The sequence below is a fragment of the Colias philodice genome, chromosome 30, assembly GCF_061535455.1.
Source record: "Colias philodice isolate Cphi_HAF_F1 chromosome 30, ilColPhil1 Martin Lab GWU primary, whole genome shotgun sequence".
NCBI classification, from domain to species: domain Eukaryota; kingdom Metazoa; phylum Arthropoda; class Insecta; order Lepidoptera; family Pieridae; genus Colias; species Colias philodice.
In genome coordinates this window covers 1,850,001-1,874,973 of record NC_143115.1, presented here as the reverse complement: position 1 = coordinate 1,874,973, position 24,973 = coordinate 1,850,001, and the positions used below count along the sequence as shown (strand labels likewise).

Here is a 24,973-nt window from a genome sequence, read left to right as displayed (position 1 = left end):
TTCTAGATGTCAGATTTCGATTTTTAGAGTAACGTCTCTGGTATTTATAAAGAAAAAAGGTTTATTGACACAAAATTGTAGCGACGTCAGTTCTTTAAATAAGAAAATGTTTATTATGTTTAGAATGGTTTATCAGTAAAATCAAATCTTAAAATTAGTTGCATCGGTCATTATTATTATAAATATGTAATCGTAATTGAAAAAAGTTAAGCAAATGTGCAGTTCTAACAAAACGAAATATCATGTTATTCTATGTCGTCGTTACTAGGTTACGTTGTTGAATTTTGTTGAACTGTCAAATGTTGCCTATTAAAATGGCTCTACTATATTTCCTTTTTATCTAAATTAAACTTCCAAATTTCTTATTTTCCTTCAAAATTATACAAAAAACATCATAATAGCACAGATTAAACAACATAAAGGTACGTTCACACAGACCGACTCATTACAAATAAAGCCGCGTACACACAGATACAAAGTACGATTAGGCCGTAAAAAACATTTTTTTTAATAATTATTATATATACCTACTTATACGTTAGATATACACTAGTATCACTGATGATGACATCACGCGTTGCTCAGCAACTCACTGGGGAGAAAAATAAATAAATTAGTAAGGAAAAAACATTAATTTCAAATGCAAACACACACACACCTACACAAAATACAAATATACCATAAATCAGGTACATTTTCATCTTTTTTTTTTAACTTTTATTTAAATATTGCATTGCAATGCATAAAATAACCTGTACTTTGTGACAAAATGCTTATGTACACATCTTAATATATATATATATCTCGTGTCACAATGTTTGTCCTCAATGGACTCCTAAACCACTTAACCGATTATAATAAAATTCGCACACCATGTGCAGTTCGATCCAACTTGAGAGATAGGATAGTTTAAACATGTAGGTACCACGGGCGAAGCCGGGGGGGACCACTAGTAGTTATATATAAAAATGTACACATAGTTAGCAAGTGCATTCTTGTGCGAATGCATGAATGTGTGTGTAGTTTAGTGTAACGTACGTATGCGCGTACTTATTTATGTTTGTATGCGTGTTCGTGTGTGCGTGTCTGCGTGTATATGTATATGTATATGTATATGTGTGTGTGTTTGTAAATATACATAGGTTATTTTTTATAATAATAATAATGAAAACACTCACTTCGTCAACTCCCTAGCGGTGAGAGGTCCCGTCAGACCGGACCGCGATCTTGATCGGTTCAATTGCGCTCTTCGCTCAGCTGCAATGTATTTATTTATATATAAAAATGAGAGGTAAAAAAAATGTGTGTGTGTGTACTAGTGTACACACATAAGAAGTGAAACTTCTTTATGACCTTATTTTTCAAAAAATGATTAACTATATGCAACTATAAATACGTCGAATCACGCGTGGTAGGGAAAAGAAAAAGATGGCGCGTAACGGAAAAATGTCACGCGTAACGAAAAAATGTTACACTAAATTTTTTTCCAACCCCGATAAAGAAGATTCACTTCAATAATTCTTATGTATTCATAGAATATGTAAAAAATCATGAATGTTGCCTAAACTCTTGCCATAGAAAAAGGTAAAGGAACATCTTTTTAAGAGATTTATTTAATCTCTAATTAATATATTTTTCCTATTTATAACTGGAAAATATACGTTTTTAATTCTTCTAGATACAATATCTTTAATAAAAATATCGTCTATGTTTCTCGTTCTACTCTAAAACGACTGGACCGATTTTAACGGCCAATTAACTTGCTAGCTACTGCTATGATTATTTCTGCTGTATGAAATAACTGAGAGAATTCATCATATTAATAAAAATATTTAAAATAACACTATAAATATAAGAACATTGAGATACATAAAAAATGCAATAATAATACAATAAATATTATTACATTACAACATCTAAAGCACTTGTATTATAATATTGCTATAACATCAATGTATTTTTAAAAACATTATTTGTGTGAGCGTCTGTCCATTTCTCTTTAACTCTTTAATAGACTTCAAATAAATGTTAGTTTTTTTCAATATTACATTTTTACAGGCTAATTTTGAGTGAGGTTTTAAAAAACTAGTTAAAAACAACTAAATGAAACGCCCATAGCCCATATGGACTATACAGTTATGAAAAAATAACTTCTTTATAGACAATTCAGAGAAAGAAATTAATTAATAAATATTATTATTAAATTTTAAAGCAATAACCATACGACACAATATTCAAAGCTATATGTTAGTCCATGAAGGCCTATTTTTCAATACCATCCCATCTGTATATCTATCTCTTTCTTTTGTATAGAGTAAAGAGTGATAGCAATACATCCATACTTTTTTATGAATGCAAAAGTCTGTCTGTAACACTTTCAGACCAAAATTACAGAACCGATATGGATGAAATTTTAATAGTTGAATACGCAGAGTCAAATACAGTGTACTTTTTGAAGTGAAACTTCTTTAGGCGCGTTGAACGTAAAATTTCAAGGTCGCGTCATGGCAATACCGTCACGTCATGGAGTAAGGCGACGGTTTGGTATCTTTGAATCCTGCCAAAGAAGTTTCACTTCTGACACGTGTACTCGGCACACACGCTCTTTTTTCGTTATTTCTACTCTTAACGTTTTGAAATAAGGGGTCAAAGTTTTGCTCGTGGTTTCGTCCATGTTTTTCTTATATTTGGATGGTAATTGAAAAAAAGGTTTTAGCTATATAATAATAAAAAATCAACTTGTCTGTAATTCTCTAGTTTCGGTGACGACGTGCGTCGTTTACGATTTCTGCATCGCATAGCCGAATCTGTGACGTCATTATACAATAACTAAATATTTATTAATATTTTGCACCAAAAAAATATAATTTATGAAATACACATTACGCCCTAACCTAATAACACAGTAAAAAAAACACGCTTTAGGGCAGATTTTTCTATGCTTGGATAAAACTAATTCGTCGAATAATGTATAAAACTACCATTTAAAAACGTATTCTAATTGTCCGTATGTGACAGTTTTCGTGACATTTTAATATTATCGTGTAATACTTTATTGGACGGATAAGTTTTATCCAAGCCTTGAAAAATCGGCCCTTAATAAGATAAACTCATGAAATTATTGTATTGTCATCGATCCTTGATAAGTGTACAGTTTGAATTAAATCTGTCCGTTTAAAGTGCGTCAAAATCGAGTCTAAAGGAGTCGGTTACATACAAATATACAGGTGAAGCTAATAATAGCGTGTTAAAACATTTTTTATATGTGTTTGTAGTGACTCAAAAACTAAAAAAAAAGAAAAAAATATGTAGTGAAATTGCTTATTTATATTATATGTAGTTATACGGTATACCTATAAGGGCTGATTTTTCAATCCTTGGTTAAAACTTATTCGTCAAATAATGTATAAAACTACCATTTTAAAAACGTATTCTAATTGCCCGTATTTGACAGTTTACGTGACATTTTAATATTATCGTGTGATACTTTATTGGACGGATAAGTTTTATCCAAGCATTGAAAAATCGGCCCTTAATACAATAAACAATATAAATCTATACTAAATATATACTAATATTATAAAGCTGAACAGTTTGTTTGAACGCGCTAATCTCAGGAACTACTGGTCCGATTTGTGAATTCTTTCGGTTTTAGATAGCCCATTCATCGAGGAAGGCTATAGGCTTTAAATCATCACGCTAAGACCAACAGGAGCGGAGCAATGCGTGTAAAACCGCGGGGCACAGCTAATTTTATAATATTTTCGTACATTCTATACTAAATATACCTGCAATACGGTGCAATATCGCTTGCACTAAACCCTCCTCTTCATTCGTTTCCTCTATAGTGAGTGCGTGCAAAAATCGACCTTATTGTCAAATAGGTTTTTTTGTTCGAAATAAATAATGCAAATTTGAACTTTAAGTTGATAGAAATAAACGTTATTTTGCAGTGCTTATGTTTTTAGTGAAAGTGATACATTTTGATGAAAAAATCTAAATATTCAAAAAATAATAATAATAATGTGCTTTTTCTAATGATTTGCTTTTTTTAGCAATTTGGATAAAACTACGTTCATTATATTTATAATTGCAAAAAAAAATATCGAATTTTTGATCGATATTTATTATTTACCCAAATTAAATTTCAAACTATGTCCAATAAATAATTCTAATCCTACGAACACTATCATCACACCAAAAAATATCATAATAACCAATTTAAAAAGTATCAAAATTCCAAAATAACCATTTTGAACAACTAAAACGATAAAAAAATCGCCAAAAAACCGGTTTTAAACCCGTAAAAATACATTACCTCCAGCCACTCGTGGATTCGCTTTCTTCCTCGGCCGTTCTCTACTGAACGCAGAACCACTTTGCAGCGCTTCCATTAAACTGTAATAGATTATAATTAATTTATTAATAATTCATTTATTAATAATACCTTTATTAATAATACTATGTAAAATTAAATTGTACTATTGACATGATTTTAAAAGAGCAACTATGGAGTTTCTTGCCTGTTCTTCTCCATAGATACTGCTTTCCGAATTGGTGGTAAATGTTAAAAAATGTTTGAATCGAATTAATAGTAGAAAGCAGTATCTATGGAGTATCTGTGCTGGAGGTCTCTCTCTCTCTCCTCTCTCTCTCTCTCCTCTCTCTCTCTATCTCTCTCTCTCTCACTCACCTGTCCATAACGCCGTCCTGCGCGTGCTCGATGTCCACGAACTGCTTGTATCTGTGCTGTCGGTCTCTCTCTCTCACTCTCTCACTCTATCTCTCTCTCTCTCACTCACCTGTCCATAACGCCGTCCTGCGCGTGCTCGATGTCCACGAACTGCTTGTATCTGTGCTGTCGGTCTCTCTCTCTCACTCTCTCACTCTATCTCTCTCTCTCTCACTCACCTGTCCATAACGCCGTCCTGCGCGTGCTCGATGTCCACGAACTGCTTGTATCTGTGCTGTCGGTCTCTCCTCTCTCTCTCCGCCGCTGCGCGCGTCTCTCTCGCTCTCCTAGCTCTCTCTTCCGCTTCGCGTATCGTGAGGTTCTCCTGGTACGCCGTCTGGGAGAGAAAAATTGTATACATCAATCATACAAAAAAAATTACGCTCGTGAAACCAACAAAAAACCGCTAAAAATTACGAAAAAATGCCTAAAAACCGCAAAAAAACTCGAAAAACTGCCAAAAAACCGCAAAAAAGCACCAAAACTCACCGCAAACGAGTCCTTGAACGTCTTTATATCTGCGAAGAACTCCTCGAGCGTGTACTTGCGCGGATCGAACACGTAGTACTCGGACAGTGCAGTGTATAGTGCATCCATTTTGCGGTACATTGAATGGAGTAGGTCACATTGTTCCCGCGCTTCTGTTGCGAAATTCTGTATTGTTTTGTTGAGGAAATTGCAATTTTATAAAAAAGCATTTATTTGACCTTCGCTAGAAATTATATAGGAAAAAAAAACACTTTAGTCCGAATTGTGCGAGAAAAAGAAGCTAATTATGGCATATTAAAACATTTATTTATATCTCGAACTGTGCTAGATAAAAAATTGTCAAAATCGGTTCATAAACGACGAAGTTATCCGCGAACACACAAAAAAAATATATACGGTCGAATTGCAAAACCTCCTCCTTGTTTGAAGTCGGTTAAAAATAAGCTAATTATGGCTTAATAATAATAGCGTCTTTGTGTCATTAAAATTATAATCATAGCATATTGTGTATGTGTGCGTTGAATCTTGATGTACATACGCACACACAAACACACACACGTTCATGAACACAAAAAAAAGCATACACACCCTTGCATATACAAATTTACTCAAGCTAGGAATTATAATCTGAAAGGAGAATGACCACGGGTGTTATCAGTAAAATTTTAGTTGTGCCACTTATTCGTGATATTGTTAATTCCTATTTGTATTGATAATGATCATATGTATTACTATTAAGTCTTAATTATACCGGATAATTTGAAATAATAGTAAAACTTTGTGTTTTGAAACACGTATGACCACGGCTGGAATCGGTAAAATATTCGTTGTGTCACGTGTTTGTGATATTGTTAATTCCAATTTGTATTTATAATGATCATATTTATCACTATTAAGTCGTAATTATACCGAATAAATAGAAATAAAAGTAAAAGTTTTTTTTTTGACACATATATCTATCTCTCTTGCAAGCGTCATATTATGTTTCTATATGAAACGAATGTGTTCGACGCATTGTTCGACGTTATTTATTTTGAAATAATGTTTATTACGATTTACTTTTCACATTTGTCTTGTAAATTAAAATATTACCTATGTAATAAATGTAAAACTTAACGTTCCTCGTTAGTTTTAACTCGATAAAGTATTTTTTGAAGTGTTGAATAAAACTATTGTTTTATTTTTACTGTCGCGAACTGCGGCTTATTTACATAAAAACTTTAGTCATATCTAAAAGTACTAACATCAAGCTTTAAATTGAGCTATATTTCATCTTGACACAATAAGTTTGATTGCGATACCAAGTGCCATCGTCACTTGGGCAATCTCCTTTAAACATATATTGGTTTATTGTCAGCTACATAATTTATTTACAAATAGCATATATTCCCGCGTTATCGCCTAAATCGCGTTTTTTTCTTAAAACTTTATTTTTGATTTTTTTTCATTTCAACACACATAACTATTGCAGAAGAATCTATACCTTTATTACTTCTATACTATACAATTTCACTAAATTTTTTTTCGAAAATTTCCTACTATTTATTTTTTATTCAAAAGGATACACTCATACACTCGTGGAACATGTCATCGGGACTCTGCGGCACTCGGGAATTGTTTAAATCCGTTTCTAGCGAACGTATGTCATTTTCCATTTTCTTTAGTGACTTTTGCAGACTCTCCATTGATACACGAGCCGCTCTGTGGAAAAAAAAGATAGATTTAGTGGAAAAAAGATAGAATGGACAGAAGAAAAAGATTGTAAGGATAGATAGATTGATTTGTCGTAATATTTTCATTTATTCATTTCAGTAGAAAAGAATGATTTTTCAGTGGAAAAAGATAGGATAGGCACAAGAAAAGATTGAAAACGATAGAAAAATTAATTCGTCGTAATCCATACTTAATATGTATTATAAATGCGAAAGTAACTCTGTCTGTCTGTCTGTTACTCAATCACGCCTAAACTACTGAACCAATTTTCATGAAATTTGGTATGGAGATATTTTGATACCCGCGAAAGGACATAGGCTACTTTTTATCCCGGGAAAAAGACGCAATCCCGGAAATCCCACGGGAACGGGAACTATGCGGGTTTTTCTTTGACAGCGCGGGCGAAGCCGCGGGCGGAAACCTAGTATTTTCATGAATTTATTTCATTTCATTCATGCTTTCTTATAGCACATAACTCTAATGTTTTTCAAAACATTAAAAAGTGAGATTGTCAAATTGAGATTTGTTTTGATTTGAAACTGCTTAACACTTCGTAATGGAACTTTGATCAGATGATAGAGGATTTAATAGGACAAAATTATATCACATAATGAAAGGAGGCTAGTAAAAAAAGTGCGTGTGTACCGAACCGACCACACGTGTCAGAAGTGAAACTTCTTTGCCAAGATCCAGACACCAAAATCGTCGCCTCACTCCATGACGTCACGGTATTGCCATGACGCGACCATAAAATATTACTTCAAAAAAACAAACAAACAAATAATTTACCTGTCTATATGTGGCATTTCTTCAGCGAAGTTGAGCACATCCGGGAACTTACTCTCTATCGTATCCACTAAATAATGTAGGAGCGTCTGTTTGTTTTCTAGATCTTTCGTTGAAGTTAACTGAAACACAATATGTATATAAATATATTATGTAATTTTATAAATGTACTAGCGGTCCGTCCCAGCTTCGCCCGTGGTACCTACATGTTTAAACTATCCTATCTCTCAAGTTGGATCGAACTGCACATGGTGTGCGAATTTTATTATAATCGGTTTAGTGGTTTAGGAGTCCATTGAGGACAAACATTGTGACACGAGATTTATATATATTAAGATGTCCACGTGATGAAATCCACGGGGCTTAGTTAGTTCTTTTCACTCACCTTAGTAAGAAAACTGATCTCAAATCCATACGCGCCCGCATTATTAGACCCCGTGTTCATATAATTGCCCAATAGGAGAAGCAATTCTAGTATTTTAGCGAACTTTTTACTAGATCTGACTTCTTCACAAGCCGCTGTACCTGATACTATGTCCTGTAATAAAAAATTATAATATACTTTAGAAATAATAATAGTTTAAAAAAACACGCTTTTTATAGAAAACTGAACTAAAAAATAGAAAATTTTTATCAAATTAGTGTATTGTCATCGGTCCTCAATAAATCTACAAAGTTTGAACGAAATCTGGCCGTTTAAAGTGGGTCAAAATCGCGCCCAAAGAAGTCGGTTACAAACATACAGGTGAAGCTAATATAAAGCGTGTAATAAAAAGAAAAAAAGAATTATTTATAAAGTCCTAAACTTATTTTAGTTCAGGAAATAAAGATTTAAAATGTGCGGGTTCATTTAAGGGCCGATTTTTCAATCGATGGTTAAAACTTATTCGTCGAATAATGTTTAAAACTACCATTTTAAAAACGTTTTCTAATTGCCCGTATTTGACAGTTTACGTGACATTTTAATATTATCGTGTAATACTTTATTGGACGGATAAGTTTTATCCAAGCATTGAAAAATCGGCCCTAAATAGATTAGTCTAAATCCTTGAAAACCTAAACAGAAGAACTGTGTTTATCGGAAAAATAACATTTATAATAAAAATATGGAATGGAATTTTACACAGTTCTTTCTCATTTTGGCGGCGAATTGTTCTTCTTAACAATTCTGAGCTTTATCCCTTACTGCAGAAGATCTATTTCGCTATAAATATAGTTATTTACACGTTTAACTTCCAAAATGATCTTCGTGGCCACTGTGTACTACTATGTTTCACTATGGCTACTTAATATTTCGCTCCAGTCGATTCAGAGCTTTATCCCTTATTACATAAGATCTATGTCTCCATAAATATAGATACTCACGGGTTAAACCTCCGCATAGTGTCCTATAGTCACAGTGTGCCAATGTCGGCCAATGTCCACCACTATGGCTACTCATTTTTCGCTTCAATCTATTCTGAGCTTTATCCCTTACTAAATAACGTCTATTTCCCTATAAATATAGTTACTTACAGGTTTAAATTCCGAAATGATCTCCGCATAGTGTTCTATAGCCAGTGTGAGCCACTATTGGCCAATATTTACCACTATGGCTACCCTTCACTGAATTCTGAGCCTTAACTGTTAACACATAAGGTCTATTTTCCAACATTAGTTACTTACAGGTTTAACCTCCGAAATAATATCCGCATAATGTTCTCTAAAGGCCAAACTCCTCAACCTTGGTCCCAAACGTTTGATATCCGCTACAGTGGCCGCGAACTGTTCTTCTTCACAATTCTGAGCTTTATTCCTTACTACATAAGAATTATTTTGCTATAAACATAATATATACTCACGGCTTTAGCCTCCGAAATGATCTCCGCATGGTGTCCTATAGTCACAGTGTGCCAATGTCGGCCAATGTCCACCACTATGGCTACTCATTTTTCGCTTCAATCTATTCTGAGCTTTATCCCTTACTAAATAACGTCTATTTCCCTATAAATATAGTTACTTACACGTTTAACTTCCGAAATGATCTCCGCATAGTGTTCTATAGCCACTGTGTGCCAACGTTTACTATTGTGTACCACTATGTTTCACTTTGGCTACTTATTTTTTCGCTCCAGTCGATTCAGAGCTTTATCCCTTACTACATAAGAACTATTTCGCTATAAATATAGATACTCACGGGTTTAACCTCCGCATAATGTTCTAAAGCCATTGTGTGCCATTGTTGGCCAATGTCCTCCACTATGGCTACTCATTTTTTGCTTCAATCAATTCTGAGCTTTATCCCTTACTAAATAACGTCTATTTCCCTATAAATATAGTTACTTACAGGTTTAACTTCCGATATAATCTCCGCATAATGTTCTCTAAAGGACAAACTCCTCAACCTTGACCCCAAACGTTTGATATCCGCTACAGTGGCCGCGAACTGTTCTTCTTCACAATTCTGAGCTTTATTCCTTACTACATAAGAATTATTTAGCTATAAACACGGCTACTCACGGCTTTAACCTTCTCCAATGATTTCCGTATAGTGTTCTGTAGCCACTGTGTGCCAACGTTGGCCACTGTGTACCACTATGTACCACTAAAACTGCTCATTATTTCGCTTCAGTCAATTCTGAGCCTTATTTCATACTACATAAGATCTATTTTCCAATATATTCAATTACTTACAGGTTTAACTTCCGATATAATCTCCGCATAATGTTCTCTAAAGGACAAACTCCTCAACCTTGACCCCAAACGTTTGATATCCGCTACAGTGGCCGCGAACTGTTCTTCTTCACAATTCTGAGCTTTATTCCTTACTACATAAGAATTATTTAGCTATAAACATATATACTCACGGCTTTAACCTTCTCCAATGATTTCCGTATAGTGTTCTGTAGCCACTGTGTGCCAACGTTGGCCACTGTGTACCACTATGTACCACTAAAACTGCTCATTATTTCGCTTCAGTCAATTCTGAGCCTTATTTCATACTACATAAGATCTATTTTCCAATATATTCAATTACTTACAGGTTTAACTTCCGATATAATCTCCGCATAATGTTCTCTAAAGGCCAAACTCCTCAACCTTGGCCCCAAACGTTTGATATCCGCTACAGTGGCCGCGAATTGTTCGGCTTCCGTTAGTTCGGAGCTTTGGCACTTTAGTTCCGCGAGTTTTTTCATTTGATCCGCTGGCGGGAGGTACTGCAAATATAAATTATTATTATTATCTTCTTATATATAAAATTCTCGTGTCACAATGTTTACCCTCAATGGACTGTTTATCGAGGAAGGCTATACGCTATATATCATCACGCTACGACCAACAGGAGCGGAGCATTGCGGGTAAAACCGCAGAGCACAGCTAGCAATCATTGCGATTTTTTGTTAATTACATGTGCTTTTTTCTTGGTTGTCTATTTTTTGTTTCACACTGTTTATAATAATCTATATATGTATATATAAAAATGAAACCCGTTTCCCTTGGTCACTGCATCACGCGTGAACGGTAGGACCGATTTCGATAATTCTTTTTTATTATATTCCTTGAAGTAAGAGGATGGTTCTTATGTAGAGAAAACGCGGGCGGGCCGCTAGTAATAAATGTTTTTCTTTCTTATATAACAGACTAATTATATATCCACATATCTATAGTTAAATTGATATAAATAATACTTGAATTTATATTTTTGGTTTTATGGCATTCAATTTATGCTTTATAAATTCCGGCGAAAAGAATTTTTATGCCATTCCGGCGCGGATGGCGCGAAAGGATGCGGGTTCGAGTCCCGCCTCGTGATCGAATTTTTTCTATTCTTTATAAATTTATATAAATAATACTTTCCCACTCACCTGTATAAGCAAATCCAGTACATTAGCGTTTAACACAGTTGTATCACATTTCAGTATACACTGCCTTATATGTTCATAGGACATGTGTTTTAATGAACCGCCAAGAAGAATGGACAAGTTTTGAGCCGCTTTAGAGTCTAAAACTTTGAGATCCTTCACTTTTTTCAATGTGTGCACCCTGTGTATGGATAATTTAATAAAATATTGTTAGAAACAAATCTCCAACTGGCAACCCGAACCGAGGGGGTGGTTATAAAAATGAGTTGAACAGCGGATTTGACACACTTGGTGTTTGGCTCTCGGGCGTAACGGTCGTTTTGGTTGTGTTTAGTTGTGTTAATTATTATTTTAGTCGATTATTATTTTATTGTTGAAGGTAGACATAACATTTTGTAAGGACATTTTGTAAGGAATAAAATTTGCTTCGTTGAATTTAAAATCCCTAAGAATATTAATAAAGTAAATGAGAACAGTTCAATCTTCGATCATGAATAATAAATAGTGAATAACAGTAGAAAAAGCTTCTAAACCGATAGTCGCAGATTCGATTCTTGGAATATAGTATATATATAATAGGTATATTAAAAAAAATCAACAATTTTCTATCTATACTAATATTATAAAGAGGAAAGGTTTGTATGTATGTATGTATGTATGGTTTTCACGCATAAACTACTGGACCGATTTTGATGAAATTTGGCACAGATAATCTATAGATCCTGAGATAGAACATACTAGGCTACCTTTTATTGCGAAATATGTACCACGGGCGAAGCCGGGGCGGACCGCTAGTATATTATATAGTAAATAGTTGAAAATTTTTGTATATTTTGCAAAATCCCATCTTATTTTTCGAAAAATACGTTTTATCCACACACATTGCAAGAGTCAGTCACGCTCTAATCTTTTGTCCGAAGCAAAACTCTGCCTATGTGTATTAGGCAGAGTTTTCTAATGAACTATACAATAGACTTTGAACATTACTGCAACGAAATATGAAATATACAAATTTTCTAGATGTATAAAGTACAGTTTTTTTAGTTACTTATTTCAAGGGAATCCAAATTTTAGAGGTTATTTTTGAACAATTTTTTTTAGTAATTTCAAAGGATGATAAAGAATGATTTTCACAGATTATACTTTAAAAACAACTCACTTATCAACAGCATCCTCGTTTTTCTTAGCGACCGGTTTACTTGAGAACTTAAGCGCTAGACCGTTTAATATATCCGGGGAGGCTAGTTTGTCTTCTTGTACCTGGAAATAAAATACATCTTAATCTTATATATAAAATTCTCGTGTCACAATGTTAGTCTGCATACTCCTCCGAAACGGGTGAACCGATTCTCATGAAATTTTCTGTGCATATCGGGTAAGTCTGAGAATCGGCCAACATCTATTTTTCATATGTACCACGGGCGAAGCCGGGGAGGACCGCTAGTTTACCTATATAAATCTCGTGTCACAATGTGTGTCCTCAATGGACTCCTAAACCACTAAACCGATTATAATAAAATTCGCACACCATGTGCAGTTCGATCAAACTTGAGAGATAGGATAGTTTAAACATGTAGGTACCACGGGCGAAGCCGGGGCGGACCGCTAGTTTAAATATAGGAATATATAATTAAACTATTGAACCATCTCATATACGTTATGAAATCTTTCTAAATAATCTACACTAATATTATAAAGAGGAAAACTTTGTTTGTTTGTTTGATTGTAATGAATAGGCTCATAAACTACTGGACCGATTTTAAAAATTCTTTCACCATTCGAAAGCTACATTATCCACGAGTAACATAGGCTAGGTTTTATCCCGGAAATCCCACGGGAACGGGAACTATGCGGGTTTTTCTTTGAAAACGCGGGCGAAGCCGCAGGCGGAAAGCTAGTAGTAAAATAATAGTTTGGACAAACCACTCTAAAATTAGTTATTTAATATATCTGTCTCTTTCTATCGCAATAAAAATATATCATTATAGACATATTACAAAATGAAGGAATAAATTCAAAATGAAACTGAGCTTTTAAATATTACAAAAATCTTTCACCACATCAGAGCTACATAATTATATTTTCAGGATAAAATTCAAGTAAAGAATAATAATTCAATTTGAAGCAACAGTTCCTATGATAAGCTAGTACAAACAAACAAATTCTTCTGCTTTACAACATTAGTATAAATAAATAAACTTACGTTGACCCAAAAAGCTTTTTCCGACATCTTTTGTGGTACGATCGTTTTCCAATTGGCCCTTTTCAATGGTCCCTCTACTTCCCACTTCTTTTTCGGCTTCAGACCATAGGGGAGTATATCTGGTTGGGGCTGTGGGGAACAAATCAATATTATATAGCAAATCATTCGTAACAATATGTTTTCTTTTTCGTTGGAATAGACTTTATAAACATAAATAGTATATATGTATTATTCAGATAACATTATCTATTTATTTTTGAAATAGACGAGTCTATGTTTGTACTTTTCTACAATGCAAAGTACGTAAAAAGCTGTTACTTCAATCGTGAATCTTAAAATTTAGATATAGACCATTATTAAGTACGTATTTTCATTAAACTTAAGAAATCTATGTTTCAAAACTCAAGATTTTATTTCAAAAGTAGGGCTTACTTCGTATTTCTTATGTACACAGTAAAAAGAACAGCGTAGTTTGCTATTCTGTTTACAAAATTTACATAATTATACAAATGGATAATTGAAAAAGCGTCTTTTCTTGCTGTTTAATAATTGTATGTGTGTAATGTGTATGTTTGTCTTCGTGTAAGTGCGTGTGCGTGCATGTGTGTGTTTATAAAATCTAACACTTATTACTCACCATCCTCGGCATCATCATCCCCCCGGGTGGGGGTGGGGGCCTCGGTCCCCCCATGCCGGGGGGAGGAGGGGGAGGGGGCGGGCCCATGCCGGGCATCGGTGGTGGGGGGGGACCAGCCATGCCGGGCATGGGAGGAGGGGGGGGACCGCCGCCTGTAGTGATAAAATAAATGGATAAATAAATAGGTATATAAATGAAATTTAATTTTTATCTCGTATTTTGATGGAAGAAATAGACAAATAAAAATGAATAGCTATAGTCAATGAGGTGTCAATGAAGGTAATTGTAAATAGGAAACAACTGCAAATAAACAATTGAAATTTTTTATTATTGCAAAAAATAAAACCTTTTGAACGAATTGATTTCCGAATTTAGAAACAAAGTAATATTGGCCGTTGGTCACATAATTCAAAGTATATTGGCAGCTGTTTTTAAAAGTGCTTTACAATTACCTTGATGAACTATAAATGAAAAAGGAGGCTTTGTTACGTACCTACAATATAATTTTTAATAATTTTGCCCCAGCCACAATTTTTAATACATGCATACACTAGTATACATAAAAAAAATATGAATAATAAAGATTACTAACAAGAAATAATAACAATAATTAGTATTTAATACAGCAGGCACCCATATAATATTTAATATAATATATAAATATATACAAACCTGGCATAGGTGGCGGCGGCGGTGGTGCCGGCCCACCTAGAAAGAGACAGACATAGTTCCATGCTTGTGAGTGACAAAGATAGAACATGCATTACTTTTTTATTATATTTCTTTACATGCGAAGTGCAGACCCGTTAATATTAATTATTGTTAATATAAAAATATAAAGCTGTTTGTACATACGATTATACTTGTCTTTGTCTATATATTTGTCTTTTATGCAAATCATGATCCAATCAATAGACCAATTTTGATACATTTTTACATAAATCTAGCCTTGTTAAAATCAGCTTAAGGGCCCGTCATTTTTCATTATAATGATCAAATGGTAACATTTTCATTGTCATAAAAAAAACAAACAACTACATAAATTCTTTAACCAAATAAATACCAGAAGTAATAAATATTTTTATTAGCAGAAAATCTCAATAATCGTCAAATCAATTATAAAAAAACTAGTACTTATAGTATACATAAATAATTTATAAAACATATAAATATATACAAACCTGGCATAGGAGGCGGTGGTGGTATCGCCCCACCTAGAAACACACACCAGAAAGAGATAGACATAGTGATGTGCGTGTGAGTAAGAGAGATAGAACATGCATCATTTATCGTACATTTTAATACGTTATTGTATTTTGTTACACATGCAGACCCAAATAAATGTTAATATAATAATAATATAGTATGAAATTATAAAGAAAAATATCTGTCTGTAATAAGTACGTTTATGATCAAAATATAGGACCGATTTTGATAAAATTTTATATGATGTTTGCTTTTTTCGTTACGGAATTTTTACATTCGCTCGCTGCGCTCAAAGTCTGAGATAAAAGCTATGCAATAGCTTAATAAATTACATAAAATATTTTTAACTACTAATAAACTTACATCCGAAAATTAAGAAATAGTATATTTTAACAACAAAAAACCAACATTTTCAACAAAAAAAAAATCAAAATTACCTAACGGCAACGGCGGTGGTGGCGGTGGGGGAGGACCTCCTAAATAAGAAAGAGATAGACGTAAGTCACATGCGTGCGTGCGAGCGAGACGGATAGTGTTCTGTTATTTGCGTTTAGTGACCGATTTTTTGTAGTTTTAGAAATTTCCCGAAACATTTAAATAAATATTTGAAGAAAAGTAATGAAAATTTAAGTTTTGTATAAGAAAAGATGACAATAATAATAAAATAAATGAGAGTGAATATTCATAATTTTAACAACATCAAAAATTTATTATAATTTATCTCACACTAAACGAAAAGTAAGAGATAAAAAAAGTGCAGTAGAGAAAAGAAGAGAAAGAGGAATAATCAAAATGTAAGAATAAAAGGCCTTGTTATTTACAATAGGCATGACGAAAGATTTTGAAATCCTCTTCCATAATGTGTGTATACGTTTACTATACAAGAAAAACCCTATATTTCGGTAATATACTTAAATTTAACGAAAATAAAAGCCACTTTCCAAAAAATATTTATTAACTGTGCCAAAACAGCTCGCAGGTGTCATGGCGTAGGCGTGACGTCACATTTTGGTAAATACGTAATTATTTGTACGCATTGCGAAGAAAATTAAAAAAAATATTTATTTAATATGTGTTATAGAAACGAATTTCAAAGTTTATAAGTGGTGTGCAGTATTGCAGTGTGAATCCACATAAAAATAATGCTCAAAAATGTGTTAGTAATTATTTTAAGCGAGAAAATAATAAGAAATGATTGTATAAAGTTGGCGCGGAGAACCCCGAACCATGTATTCGTGAATTCGCAATTATATTTCTGTTCTGAGTCGATAAATCATACGTGAAACAATAGAAAATAAATAAAAATGCGTACATTCTCAACATATTCATAACAACAAAAAACATCTGATTTGAGTTGTTTACTTAAGCGTGACGTCACGCGTGTTTTAGTCAAAATGGCCAACTGCAGTATTTCAATGTTTTATTTTATTGATAATCTCATTAATCTTAATGTTTTTAAGATTTCTAAGTCACTATATGTAATTTATCTATTATATATTTTCCCTTAAAAACACTAATACGACAATTTATGGATACTGTCGTCATGCCTATTATTATAACATTAAATTGTCAAAATTGATTTTATCGCGCAAAAACATAATTTTCATTATCATAGGCACCGTCCTATATATACTTTACAGAAACACATATTAACCAACAAAATTTAATACTTATATGTCCCAAAAAATAACGTAAAATAACCACCAAATAAGATATTAACATAGTGCTATTTACATGCTCAGTGATATTATAATCCCTTTGATGTTAAAACCAAACATTTAAATACATAATTAATTGATTAAAATAAAAATAATATAAAATATTGTTACCTCCAGGCATAGGCGGCGGTGGCGGTGGCGCTGGACCACCGGGACTGCCTATCGCCTGAAAAATATACAAAAAATATTTAGGTTTTAGAGTTTCGTATAAATAAATACAGTTTGAAAAATATACCGGCCGAATTGATAACCTCCTCCTTTTTTTGAAGTCGGTCAAAGACTAAAAACACTCTTTCAAGATAGATACAACTAACTGGGGTGCCATGTATGTATGTAGCTCTTGAAAAGCGCCCCTCGCTTTTTTCACAATTATACTACTTATGTATTATTGTTTAATTCCTAGATTAAGAATTATTTTTTACTTTCTAGTTGTATCTATCTTGAAAGCGATGTTTTTTAGTTGTCTAAACTATATTTTATGTAAATATTTAAGTTACAAGGATATTTTAAATATTAGAAGGATATACATACTAACAAATGGACCTTTGTTGTTGTTTAAATATTTAGAGCGTATACGCACTATGCGGGTAGCCGCATTGCGGGTAGCCGTCCGGCTGACCGCAAGCACAATTATGTACGTAATATTCATTTCTATGCGCACTGTGCGGTCTGCGGTAGCCGCATCGCAGTGCGCATAGAAATGAATATTACGTACATAATTGTGCTTGCGGTCAGCCGGACGGCTACCCGCATAGTGCGTATACGCTCTTAGAGTCGAGAATTGCTTGTTTTTGTTTGATATTCAACCGAATATAGACCCTGTCACTTAGGTAATAGCGACCATAATCGCCTGCATTACATATGCAATGTCACACAAAAATAGACGCTCTAGCCTACACAAGTTCGGTTGGATTTTCCCCTGAATTTGAACTGCATTTTAAACTATATTATAGTAGCTGCTATATTCCGCTGTGATTTTACAATGTCACGCAAAAACAGACCATCTTACCGAAGTAATAGCGACCAAAATCTCCTGCATTACTTTGAAATTAATTTATGCTTTTATTACTTCTACGCAAAAGTAGACCGTCTGTCACCCAATTACGACGTAATAAACATTTTGAAGTGGATCTAGACCTTCTCACCTTAGCAATAGCGGCTATATTCCCCTGCGACACTCCCCCCGGCCCGCTTAGAAAAATAGACCTTGGCAATGACCGCCTCCTCGGTACAGTGGTTGACGCGTGAGCGTTGAACCGAGGGGTCCTGGGTTCGATTCCCGGTGGTGACAAAGAAAAAAAAAATGTCTCGGTCTGGCAGGACACAGAAGGCTGATCACCTCCTTGTCCCTAAAGAAAATCGATCAGTGAAACAGATGTATAATGCATCTGCCCCTTACCCCACTAGGGGACATGGGACTTCACACTTCACACCTTGGCAATAGCAGCTATATTCCCCTGCGACACTCCCCCCGGCCCGCTCGGTGTGGAGATGCTCTTCATCCTTTCCTCCAAGTGAGTGACCCTGGCTTCGGCTTCTTGTCTTGCTGCTATTGCCGCTTCTAGTTTAGATCTTAATTCTTCTACTTTTTTTTCCTCTTCCGCTCGTGATTTTTCTAGAATAAAAATATTAATTTATGAAAAACTAGCCAACCGGGCAAACTCCGTTTCGCCACCAGAGACACCTTTTATTTGCTATAAACCTCACGTAGCCCGAGAATTTTCCAACGAATGCAAAACCGTGGAAATCGTGCGTTCTGGAGTTATTGCGTCAGGAAGGAAAACCCGACTTATTTTTATATAGTAGATGAAATATTTTATGTTGTTTGTGCATGTTTTGAAGGTAACAAAAAATTACACAGTTAAGATGTACATGTTTTGTATACACTAGTATACAAAACAAGGATTTTTTACAATTAATAATATTAAAATTAAATAGTCTACAATATATTTACGAGTTTAACTTAAATTTGTGCGTAAAAACAGCTTCATATGACGCTATAATAATTCATACGTTTTAATTTTTCCAACAGACTACAAAAATAAAAAATTTAAAAAAAAAAATTTTTTTTCACAATTTTCTTTCATCTACATATTTTTAAAATCCACAAACAACTTTTTAACCGACTTCGAAAAAAGATCCTCAATTCAGCCGGTATATTCTATTTTTACAATTTTTTTTCCTTTATCGTTCCACAGTAAATAAATCCACAGACTATACTCACCAATAAGGCCATCGATCAACGGTTGCACATCAATATTGAAACGTTGTGTCAGCCTAAAATCTGGATCGTAGCCATTTTTGTGTAGGACTATTTGCGTCACGCATTCTTCTATTAGTTTGTAATATGCTGGCCTGGAAATTATTATTATTCAGATAAGATTATTTATTTATTAAAATATGGACAATATATATATTTTTTAAGACATACAATGTGGCAGTTAACAAACCTAATGTGTCGATAAATAGGCTAACTTAACATGCTATTGTAGGAAAATATACTAGGCTATGGTATTGTATATAGCCACAATGCAAATTGTACGAAGCACATATCTCTTTTACATTCTCTTCAACTTTTATACATCATTTTTATAATACCTTTCTTTTCACTTTTGAAGTGAAAACTTCTTTAGCGGCGTTGAGCACTTTTTCTGTAATGGGTATAAAATGTTAAACTCGCGTCAGGACACGTGACCTGATCGAAAAAGCGTAAGACGGATACCATTCCAAAATATCAAACATGCTCAACGTTAATAATCAAGTTTTCACTTCTGCCGGCACTCCCGTCTTTTTTTTTAATTTTTACTGAATAGATAATTTTCAATTACTAGTATATAATACTTAAAAAAACTCACCGTATCAACTCATCGTCTCTAATAAACAACAAGTGCTGTAATATTGACAGCAAAAACGGTTCAGCCGGTGTTTCCATAACCAGATTCTTGACGAGCTCGAAACATTCGTTCACATCTTGGAAGTCCACTCTGTAATATAATATTGTTAGACGTAACTTTTGATTTCATATTTTTGTGAATAAATAGTTGTCACTGTTTCCTGTCCGAACATGCTTAGTTGTCGAATACTATAAATTGCCGCGTTCCATTGACTCGTGGCGCTTTCGTACGAATCGTGCCTGGGGGGGGGGGGGGGCTCGGACGTTGTTTATACGACGTTCGACCCAACTACCCTCACTTTGCTAATAGTCATTGACTTGCTGCGATTTGTTATCAACTACCTACATCAATTAGGTAGCTGTATAGAATCGCAGTACATTCTTATTACATTCAAACTAATATTTAAACCGGCCTCACGTCTTATTTCTTACAATATGTATATTTTTAGTCACACATTTTTACAATTATCTATGCAAATAGAAAATTGAAGTGTATGTTTGTATTAATCGCTTTGTATACGTATTTAATAATATGTATGTGTATAATCGCTATGTATGTACGGTACATACTCATATATATTTCTTTGTTTTTAATGTCATCCCGTTCTAGCTCGACCGATTTTGATGGAGCTATCACTGGCAGATAGCTACTGGCTAGTAATATAAGCCAAGTTGCGGGCACAGCCACCTAGTTATTAAATATAATCAAAATTATGTAAACAGCCCGTAAAAAACCCGTTTCGCGTTGTCACGGCATCACGTGTGAACATCACTAGTTTTATTTTTTATTTTATTTGTTGCTTTTGTTTAGTTTGTATTTTCTTTTCTTTTATTATGTGTGTGGTGTTAAATAAACTTTTCTTTCTTTCTTTCTTTCTTTCTAAATATGTACCACGTGCGAAGCCGGGGCGGACCGCTAGTAAAGACTAAATATTGTCCTATATTCGGTAATTCGGTGAAACGTAATTTAGTAATACTTAACTCTTATATTTTCCCCAAATTTGATTCTGATGTGAATATTCAGCACAGAAAATCTATGTTCATTATCGATCTTTTATGTATTGTCTTTATCTTATTACATACTAGCTTACCGCTCGCGGCTTCGCCCACTTTGTCTAAAACTTAATAAATTATATACTAAAACCATCCTCTTGATCTCTATGTATTAAAAAAATCCGCATCAAAATCCGTTGCGTAGTTTTAAAGATTTTAGCATTCATAGGGACATAGGGACAGAGAAAGCGACTTTGTTTTATACTATGTAGTGATATTTTTAAAATAATACCTGACGTCATCAAATTTAGCCAGAAACTCGTCTTGGTCAGCCGCCGCGTGTGTATCGAATACATTCATTTGTATAGATCGTCCATTTTCTTCCGCACCCGCTCGTAAGTCCTCTGAAATATATTTTATTTTACGTATTAATATTTATATTTTTCTCATTATGCTTCATAGTAAACAGAAATTAACAATTTACAAAATAAAAAATGAATCAAGCGAAAATGTTACAATTACGTAACTGACTTGTACATGGAAAGAAAAAGACCCAATAAATCATATACTCAAGTTCTATTTTGATTGTATGTGTGACTGATTCAGAATATTAATGAAAATTCACATAAAATTTAGGGAGCCTCCTCTTAAAACTAAAAATCTGTATTAGACTAAAACTAAAAGTCTCGAAGGACCAAAATCAAATATTCCTGCATAACAACATTGAGATATACATATGGAGACTACACCGCCTACATCACTTATGTTCCGCTCAACATAAGCCATATGGCTTAACTGCACGCTCATTTTTTATTTGTTTTAAAGTGAAACGCATCAAATATGCCTTCGTGTGTGTTACGATATTGCACAAATAATACGGAAAAGTGACTAACATAACTTTTCATCGGTAAGTACCTAACTAGATATGTAATAATTTTTAAAACTTAGTAAGAGCAAAAAAATGACGCACAGATTTTGTTCGTGGTGTCTCCTCCATACGTAGTAATATTATCTCAATGCATAACAAACATAAAATCAACTCACCAATAAGATCATACAATCCCGTTCTCATGAACTCGCTTCGCAAATGCATACGGAACTCTAATTCTTCGGGTTCCGTGATTATTGCGTTCATCAGTTGCATGCAACCGTTCTGAAATTTATTAAAATATTATTTATATGTCATGTTTTTCAAATATGTAGTTTAACAGGATTCTAGTTTCATATTATAATTTAATTATGTTTTACAATTGTCTAGTTGTAAGTATGTGTGAATAAATGAATATATAGATAAAACTATTCGTATGTTTTTCGGTTTTCTACTTGGTAAAGCATAAGCTATTTGCTTTCAAGCTTTTGTCACAAAGCAAAAATGTCGCGACATATTTATTAAGTCATTAATTTTGTACACATTAATGAATTAAACGTATTTCTTAATAAATCTGACATCTTAGTCCGCCATTTTCAATCAATATTCTATACCTGTCAATAAAAAAATGAAAAACAATAGCATTAAATTCCCCGTAGTATTTAGAAGCTTTTCAAGGTTTTCTTTTTTTTCCCCATTGTATCTAACACATTCCAGGACGTTCTAGAACATTCCAGATCGAACATTCTAATAAAATTACCTTCAAGCTCTCTGGTGCTTTTGGATGCAATCCTTCGACTATTGGCAACAATCGAGGCTTTCGACTCGACTCGCCCGCCATTGTTATAGCTTCTAAAACTTTCTCGTGCCCATTTGGAATAAGACATATTGCTGCTAACACCTGGAATGTGGAAAAACATGGTTTAAAATCATTGAGTTACATGTACTACGTACTAGAAAGGACATCGCTACTACACTTTTTTAAGAGCCAATCGTCTCAAACTCAATATTTATTTGTTATATTGATTGGTTTTAATTTATAAGTAATAAGAGGCAGAATATCTACAAACTCACTAGCCGCCCCGCGCCGCCATCAGATTTTGTTCGTGGTGCCCTCTCTAGTAATAATACCTCAATGTTGAAAATACGTAAAATTGTGTTTAAACAAAATAGAAATAAATGCAATTCGTAAAGTATTGGTAAATTGTGTAATATGTTATGACGTCTCAAAAATGCTTCTAGAAGAAGTCTAATTGAATAAATAAATGTTTGAGCTTCAGTTTTGTCCAAAAGTATATTATATAGGGAGAAATATTTGATTTATTATTGCCCTTCAAGCCATCATGAACTGTAAAAATGAATCGAATTCTCCGAGAGATGAAATAAGTTTTATTTTTACCATTCAAATATTATGAAGACCACAGAAGACTTTGTAAAAGTTAACAATGCCTCTGCACACAAACATAGCTCGTATAGCCACTGTATTACTAAATCCAACCTTCCAGAAGCTTCTAGAACGTTGCAAAACATTCTAGAACGTTCCAGAACATTCGAGAACTCACCTTAGCGGCTTCCAATGCACAATGCGGTTTCCTAGCGTCCAAACTTCGCGCCAACACTGGTAAAGCTTCTCTACACTCGAACAAAGCTCGAATATGTTTCTTGTTCCAACCTTCTAGAACATTCTTTAAGCTTCTAGAACGTTCTAGAACATTCCAGAACTCACCTTAGCGGCTTCCAATGCACAATGCGGTTTCCTAGCGTCCAAACTTCGCGCCAACACTGGTAAAGCTTCTCTACACTCGAACACGGCTCGAATACCGACTGTGTTATTCAAAATGGCGGACAGACATCTTATACACTCGTATTGTACTCTGTCGTAGCGGGAGTCACTGGAAAATTAAGAACTTAATTAGGGAAGCATTTAAATAAATAAATAAATTAAAACACACATAAGTAATAGGATATAGTTATGTATGGTGGTAATAAAAATATAACTTTTTACTTAACATAACTTATACTATAATAAAGTTATGGTTATAGAATCTATGCTTCAGTTTTACATATTTTCCTTTTATCGGATAAAACTTTTAGGGCCGATTTTTCAATCCTTGGTTAAAACTTATCCGTCCTATAAAGTATTACACGATAATATTAAAATGTCACGCAAACTGTCAAATACGGGCAATTAGAATACGTTTTTTAAATGGTAGTTTTATACATTATTCGACGAATAAGTTTTAACCAAGGATTGAAAAATCAGCTCTTAGAAAAGTTGTTAAGAGATAAATACAAGTTGTGTCTCTGTGTTATGTCTTAAACGATATAACTCAGTTAACAGAAAATAAGTAAGTATATGAACTATAGGAGGATAAAGCTATATTTTTAACCGACTTCAAAAAAGTAGGAGGTTATCAATTCGGCCGGTATATTTTTTACTTATTTGACATAAAGTTTTCAGTTTATTATACTCTCTTACCGGTAGAATCCACTTCCGCTAGCAGCATGGAAAAATGTAGTTAAATAATCAGGTTTATAACGTACAATATTTTAAATGCATCAAAAACTATAAAACTTCAATATGCGGGTACTTAACATATCAAACAGAAAAAACCTTTTTACGTATACGTAGTAAGATTTTGCTATAGCAAAAATTGAGGGTAGTCAACAGACTAGAATTACTATAAACTAAAATTACCCTCATTTATTTATTATAAATAAGTACTATTTTTCAGTATTAATAATAATTTGAACTCGTGAAATTATTTTACTGTCACCGATTCTTGTTAAGTGTACAAAGTTTGAATTAAATCTGTCCATTTGAGATCGAAATCGAGTCCTAAGTCGTTGGTAATATACAAAATTACAAACATACAGGTGAAGCAGTCCAGCA

The 24,973-nt window shown here is 33.7% G+C and overlaps 1 protein-coding gene across 1 annotated transcript in view; it reads right to left on the bottom strand.

Moving 5' to 3' along the window:
- Positions 1-332: 332 nt before the first annotated feature.
- The window catches only part of dia (diaphanous related formin 1), a 46,200-nt gene continuing 21,559 nt past the window's right edge, over positions 333-24,973 (bottom strand). The window contains exons 5-28 of the mRNA XM_089713514.1: positions 23,807-23,972; positions 22,841-22,981; positions 22,257-22,365; positions 21,505-21,616; positions 20,182-20,310; positions 19,551-19,681; positions 18,760-18,941; positions 17,438-17,492; positions 16,046-16,084; positions 15,584-15,616; positions 15,075-15,110; positions 14,403-14,554; positions 13,766-13,894; positions 12,722-12,822; positions 11,566-11,743; positions 10,741-10,917; positions 8,106-8,258; positions 7,724-7,842; positions 6,787-6,922; positions 5,222-5,386; positions 4,912-5,069; positions 4,319-4,398; positions 1,179-1,257; positions 333-592 (exon numbers count right to left, since the gene is read on the bottom strand). Of these exons, the coding sequence (XP_089569640.1) occupies positions 571-592; positions 1,179-1,257; positions 4,319-4,398; positions 4,912-5,069; positions 5,222-5,386; positions 6,787-6,922; positions 7,724-7,842; positions 8,106-8,258; positions 10,741-10,917; positions 11,566-11,743; positions 12,722-12,822; positions 13,766-13,894; positions 14,403-14,554; positions 15,075-15,110; positions 15,584-15,616; positions 16,046-16,084; positions 17,438-17,492; positions 18,760-18,941; positions 19,551-19,681; positions 20,182-20,310; positions 21,505-21,616; positions 22,257-22,365; positions 22,841-22,981; positions 23,807-23,972 (2,782 nt within the window). The 3' untranslated portion in view covers positions 333-570. The remainder of the gene's footprint in view (positions 593-1,178; positions 1,258-4,318; positions 4,399-4,911; positions 5,070-5,221; positions 5,387-6,786; positions 6,923-7,723; positions 7,843-8,105; positions 8,259-10,740; positions 10,918-11,565; positions 11,744-12,721; positions 12,823-13,765; positions 13,895-14,402; positions 14,555-15,074; positions 15,111-15,583; positions 15,617-16,045; positions 16,085-17,437; positions 17,493-18,759; positions 18,942-19,550; positions 19,682-20,181; positions 20,311-21,504; positions 21,617-22,256; positions 22,366-22,840; positions 22,982-23,806; positions 23,973-24,973) is intronic.